The following is a 6260-nucleotide window of genomic DNA, read 5'->3' as shown; positions in this document are numbered from 1 at the left end:
TTTAGAATTCCAGCCCCTCTCATCCTAATTTGGTGGCTGGTGGCCTTTCATTCATTTTACAAGAACAGTTTAGCCCTTGGGAAGGGCTATTATTTAAACTATAAACTGAATTTCTTCCCAAGGCTAGTTCGGCCTATGCCCAGGAGTGGACAAAGACAGTTTAGAGGTTGAAAGGAAGATGAGGTGGGTTAGGTCTGATACCTTCTACTGTCATTGATAAGGCTCTGATGACTGGAGGAACACCAGGGTCCTTGGTCTCTGATAGGATTAACAACACAGACACACGTGGAGTGGTTTCAAGGAGCGAAAAGTTCAATAGGCAAGAAAGAAGGAAAGAAGATGAAAACAGCTCATCCATAGAGACAGAGGGAGCGGAGATTCGAACAAAGAGAAAAGCACCGTGTATGGAAAAGTGGCTGCTTATCTTGGGATGCTGGAGGAGGCGGTATCTGGTTTCCATAGGGCTCAGGGGATTAGTTTGATCAGAAGTGTCATTTACCTGGCAGCCAAAAACCTGGCCCTCCCACCCTAGCTTTTTAATATGCAAATGTAGAGCGACAAGAAGTTCTACTCACTTGGGAATATGTGGGGGGCGGCCATGTTGCCAGGCACCTGTCAGGGCAAAGAAGAGGAGGGCGGGAATCGCCAGGTTTGGATGGCCTGCGCAGTTTCTAATGGCCTGCGTTTGCATATCAAAGCTTGCCATCCGGCTCTAGGATCCCAGGTTTTCCTGCTAGACAAGAAACCTTTCTGGGGCCGCTTTAAAAGAAACAAAAGGCTGGGCGTGGTGGCTCACGCCTGTAATCCCAGCACTTTGGGAGGCTGAGGCGGGTGGATCACGAGGTCAGGAGATCGAGACCATCCTGGCTAACACGGTGAAACTCCGTCTCTACTAAAAATACAAAAAATTGGTGGCGGGCGCCTGTAGTCCCAGCTACTGGGGAGGCTGAGGCAGGAGAATGGCGTGAACCTGGGAGGTGGAGCTTGCAGTGAGCCGAGATCGTGCCACTGCACTCCAGTCTGGAAAAAAAAAAAAAAAAAAAAAAACTTCCCAAGGCCCCCTTTTCTTCTCTTTCTGCCTAAAATAATTTCTTAATAACTCCTATAACATCCGAATTTCCTTAGTTATAATGTTGTAAAGGCTGTTTCAAAAGCTCTTCGGGGGCCGGGCGCGGTGGCTCAAGCCTGTAATCCCAGCACTTTGGGAGGCCGAGACGGGCGGATCACGAGGTCAGGAGATCGAGACCATCCTGGCTAACATGGTGAAACCCCGTCTCTACTAAAAAATACAAAAAACTAGCTGGGCGAGGTGGCAGGCGCCTGTAGTAGTCCCAGCTTACTCGGGAGGCTGAGGCAGGAGAATGGCGTAAACCCCGGAGGCGGAGCTTGCAGTGAGCTGAGATCCGGCCACTACACTCCAGCCTGGGCGACAGAGCAAGACAAAAAAAAAAAAAAAGCTTTTTGGGGTCTTCAGTAATTTTTAAGAGTGTAAAAGTATTTTAACAACAAAAAGTTTGGGAACCACTGTCCTAGGGAAGGTCTCCATGGATACGCATAAGTCTGTCCAATTGGAGTCCTGGTCTATTTCTTTTTCTTTTTTTTTTTTTTTGAGACGGAGTCTTGTTCTGTTGCTCAGGCTGGAGTGCAGTGGCACACGGTCTCTGCTCACTGCAAGTTCTGCTTCCCGGATTCACGCTATTCTCCTGCTTCAGCCTCCCAAGTAGCTGGGACTACAGGCGCCTGCCACCACGTCCAGCTAATTTTTTAAATCTTTTTTAGTACAGACAGGGTTTCACCATGTTAGCCAGGATGGTCTCGATCTCCTGACCTCTTGATCCGCCCGCCTCGGCCTCCCAAAGTGCTGGGATTACAGGCTTGAGCCACCGCGCCCGGCCCGGCCTGGTGCATTTCTACATTAGACACCACAAAGCAGTGAACACACAATGAACAGGTCAACACGTGTCATTATAGAACTGTGCAAAAGAGCTACTAGCAGGCGTTCTTACGTTGTAAGTGTATTCATATAATGTTTACAACCATGGAAAACAACACTATATTTTGCTTATGGGTACCTGTGGTAAACACAACCCCAAATATTGCGCCCGAGAGGGATATAGAGGGTCAAAGTGCGCTTCAGCATTTTCTCTCGCCCTGCACAAGTCGCATTCCGCTCCGAGAACTACGCTTCCCGGCAGGCTGCGCGCCGCGCGGTGACGCACTTCCTCCAGTTGTGCCTCTTTCTTGTGGCGCCCCCAGTGGCCCGCGGTACGCGTTCGAATCCGTTTCAGACACAGTGCTGCTACTTTGTTGGGTCCGTGCGTGCGTGCGCGCGCAGATGTGGGCCCCGCGGGAACAGCATCTGGGCTCGGCTACTGAAGGTGAGTCGGGGCAGCAAGACCGCCTCCCCCACCCCGTGCTCCAGCCGCAGGCGCCGCGCAGGCGTCGGCCGTATCCGCGAGAGGTGCCAGCTGTGTGAGGCGCTGACTACCCCTACAGCGGCTCTTACTCCCCTGGAGGGCCAGGTTCCTCCCTAGGTGTCCCGTACAGTCTCCACGGTGCTCACTCCACGACTCTTCGCCGGGCCTCCTGCACTTGTACACTCCGGCAGTCATTGGCCATTTATGGTTGTTGAGCATTTGAGATGTGCAGAGTGCAACTGAAGAACAGCATCTTATATTATTATATCATTTATTTTGAGACAGTCTCGTTCTGTCGCCCAGGCTGGAGTGCAGTGGCACGATCTCTGTTCACTGCAACCTCCGTCTCCTGGGTTCAAGCAATCCTCTGCCTCAGCCTCCCCAGTAGCTGGGATCACAGGCGCCCTCCACCACGCCTGGCTAATTTTTGTATTTTTAGTAGAGACGGGGTTTCACCATGTTGGCCAGGCTGGTTTTGAACTCCTGACCTCGTGATCCACCCGCCTCGCCCTCCCAAAGTGCTGGGATTACAGGCGTGAGCCACCGCGCCCGGTGTATATTATATTTTTATATTTTTTGAGTCGGTCCGTAATGCAGTGGCGGGATCTCTGCTCACTGCAGCCTCCGCTTCCCAGGCTCAAGTGATTCTCGTGCCTCAGCTTCCGGAGTAGCTGGAATTACAGGGGGCGCCTCACCACCCCGGCTGTTGTATTTTTAGTAGAGAGGGGATTTCGCCATGTTTGCCAGGCTGGTCTCGAACTCCTGGCCTCAAGCAATCCATCCGCCTTGGCCTCCCACAGTGTTGGGATTACAGGTGTTAGCCACCCCACCCGGCCCAAAACACTTTTTTTTTGTAGACAGAGCCTCCCTCTGTAGCCCACGCTGGAGTGCAGTGGGCGATCTCCGCTCACTGCAACCTCTCTCCCCTAGGTTCCAGCGATTCTTCTGCCTCAGCCTCCCAAGTGGCTGGAATTACAGGCACACGCCACCACGCCCGGCTATTTTTTTTTGTATTTTTAGTAGAGACTGGGGTTCACCATGTTGGCCAGGCTAGTCTCAAACTCCTGACCCCAGATGATCCACCCGCCTCGGCCTCCAAAAGTGTTGGGATTACAGCTGTGAGCTATTGCGCCTGGCCCCAAATGACTTCCAACAGGAACAGTCTAGAACAGGGCTGGGCAAACTTTTTGTGTTTGGTTTTTTTTAATAAACAGTGTCTCCCTATGTTGCCCAGGCTAGTCTCCCAACTCCTGGGCTCAAGGGATCCTCCCACCTCGGTCTCCCAAAGTGCTAGGATTACAGGCGTGAGCCACTGCACCTGGTCTCGCAAATGTTTTCTTTTAAAGGCCAGGTGGTAAATATTTCAGGCTTTGTAGGCCACACGGCTGGTGGTCTGCTGGTGTGTGAAAGCAGCCAAAGACTATAGGTAAACGAATGAGCGTTGCCGTGTTCCAATAAAACTTTATTTATGGACGTTGAAATTTGCACTTTGGCTGAGTGCAGTGGCTCACGCCTGTAATCCCAGAACTTTGGGAAGCTGAAGCTAGGATCACTTGAGCCCAGAAGTTTGAGACCAGCCTGGGCAACATAGTGAGACATCATCTTTATGTTAAAAATTTTTTTTTTCTTAAGAGTATTCTTAGCCCTTGTGTGGTATAACAACAGGTGACAGGCTGGATTTGGCCTGTGTGTAGTTTGCCAAGCCATCGTCCAGCATGTAGCTGTTTGTCCTGTGTGGGAGCCCTTGTGTCTTCTTCCATCTACTCTTTGAGGGTAGTGGGCTTTGTCTCTGCCTACTGTGCCAAGACCAGTTCAATTGGATAGCAAAGCTAAATAAAGACGGTGGGCCGGGTTGCAATGACTCACATTTGTAATCACAGCACTTTGGGAGAATGAGGTGGGTGGATCACCTGAGGTCAGGAGTTCGAGATGAGCCTGGCCAACATGGTGAAACTCTGTCTCTACTACAAATACAAAAATTAGCCGGGCTTGGTGGTGTGCGCTTGTAATCCCAGCAACTCAGAAGGCTGAGGCAGGAGAATTCAACCCAGGAGGTGGAGGTGGAGGTGGAGGTGGAGGTGGAGGTTGCAGTGAGCTGAGATCGTGCCGCTGTACGCCTGGGCACCAAGAGCAGAAGTCTGTCTCAAAAAAAAAAAAAAAAAAAAGAAAGTAAAGACAGTAACACTAAGTTGAACTTTAGAAGGAGAATAACTTTTCCCTCTTGTCGTGAGTGGCAAAGAAGGTGATTTGTGGTCACAGAGCTAGAAAGGTTCTTTGACTTCCCTAAGTGCTTTGCAGATGTGTCCAACATGGGCGGAGGCACCTGCTCCTGAGGTCCTGGAGTGTGCCTGTCATTCAGCACCTGTTCCCTTCTTGGAGGACTTCTTTGCCTCCCTGAATGATTTGCCTGTGAGTGGTCTTATGCTGGGGAGAGGCACCTAAGGAGTAAGGGCAGAGCCGGGACTCAGGAGGTGGGATCTCTTAGTTCAGCTGTGTGAGGTTACTCTGTGTCCCTCAGTTTTTTCCCACCTGCTCAGTGGGATCAGAACCATCTATCCCTCTGGAAGGGCGAGGCTTAGATGGTCTTTTTTGCTGAAAACACTGAGGATTTGCCTCCTTGCCTTGTGCTTTGCTCAGATGTAGCCACTGGGAGTGGCCAAATCATGGTACTCAGTTTTTCTTCTTCTAAAACTTTAGAACTTGAAATAGTAAGATTGCTTTTTTTTTCCTGCTGACTTTAGTCAGGAAAACAGTAACTTGGAAAATTACCCAAGACAGTTATCAAACAAGACTATAATTTTATATATTTTTAAAATTTTAAAATGCTGCTCCATTTACACAAAGATGTGCAGCTCTGGATAGATACATAATGTAGGCACATATTATGGGGCCAGGATGATGGTTTTCTAGGGCATGCAAGAGGAGAAATCGTATATATGTCTTTATTAAATCACTTGACACATTCTCATCAGCTTAGTACAAAAGCCAGAGTTGTTGTTGGGGTCTATTTAGAGTGTTTTTCCAGGGGTGATGATTTCAGCAGGGGTGATGTCGTTATCACATTTAGGGCTTTTTTTTCTTGCAAACCCAAGAACAAGGCTACCCTTAGCCTAATTCCCCACAGTAACTGTACTATTACTCTCTGGGGAGCTCAAAAATAGATGGGACAAATTATAAGCTTCTTTTTTTTTTCCTTTGAGACGGAGTTTTCCACTCTCGTTGCCCAGGCTGGAGTGCAGTGGCGTGATCTCAGCCCACTGCAACCTCCTCCTCGCGGGTTCAAGTGATCCTCCTGCCTCAGCCTCCTAAGTAGCTGGGATTACAGGCGTGCGCCACCACACCTGACTAATTTTTGCGTTTTTAGTAGAGATAGGGTTTCACCATGTTGGCCAGGCTGGTCTCGAACTACTTACCGCCCACCTTGGCCTCCCGAAGTGCTGGAATTACAGGCATGAGGCACCGTGCAGAGCCTGGCAATTTCCTATGTATCTTGTAAACACGTATGCCTTATCAGTATGTTCCTGTCTTTCACACTGGAATAAAGGGTGTCAAGGAGGAAGCTTCCGACTGCTGCTAAGACCCTCCTCCGCCTGAGAGGCACTCCCTTCCCCACACTCTGTCCCTTCTACAAAGGCACAGGTCACAGGTTAGAAATACCACATCACCGTTCCTTTTCTGAACTTTCAGAATCAGTGACATTCAAGGATCAGGAAAACATTCTTCTTTCCCCTCAGCAAAGATATGGCAGGGAAGGCTGGGCACGGTGGCTCACGCCTGTAAGCCCAGCATTTGGGAGGCCGAGGGGGGGAGGTGGATCACCTGAGGTCAGGAGTTCGAGACCAG

The 6260-nt window shown here is 50.0% G+C and overlaps 1 protein-coding gene across 1 annotated transcript in view; it reads left to right on the top strand.

Moving 5' to 3' along the window:
* Positions 1 to 2064: 2064 nt before the first annotated feature.
* The window catches only part of ZNF589 (zinc finger protein 589), a 10388-nt gene continuing 6192 nt past the window's right edge, over positions 2065 to 6260 (top strand). Inside the window, exons 1-2 of the mRNA XM_026454844.1 lie at positions 2065 to 2068; positions 2161 to 2461. Of these exons, the coding sequence (XP_026310629.1) occupies positions 2065 to 2068; positions 2161 to 2461 (305 nt within the window). The remainder of the gene's footprint in view (positions 2069 to 2160; positions 2462 to 6260) is intronic.

Source organism: Piliocolobus tephrosceles, chromosome 2 (genome assembly GCF_002776525.5).
Source record: "Piliocolobus tephrosceles isolate RC106 chromosome 2, ASM277652v3, whole genome shotgun sequence".
Taxonomy (NCBI): Eukaryota; Metazoa; Chordata; class Mammalia; order Primates; family Cercopithecidae; genus Piliocolobus; species Piliocolobus tephrosceles.
The sequence above is the reverse complement of the archived record's forward strand: the minus strand, read 5'-3'. Positions and strand labels throughout refer to the sequence as shown.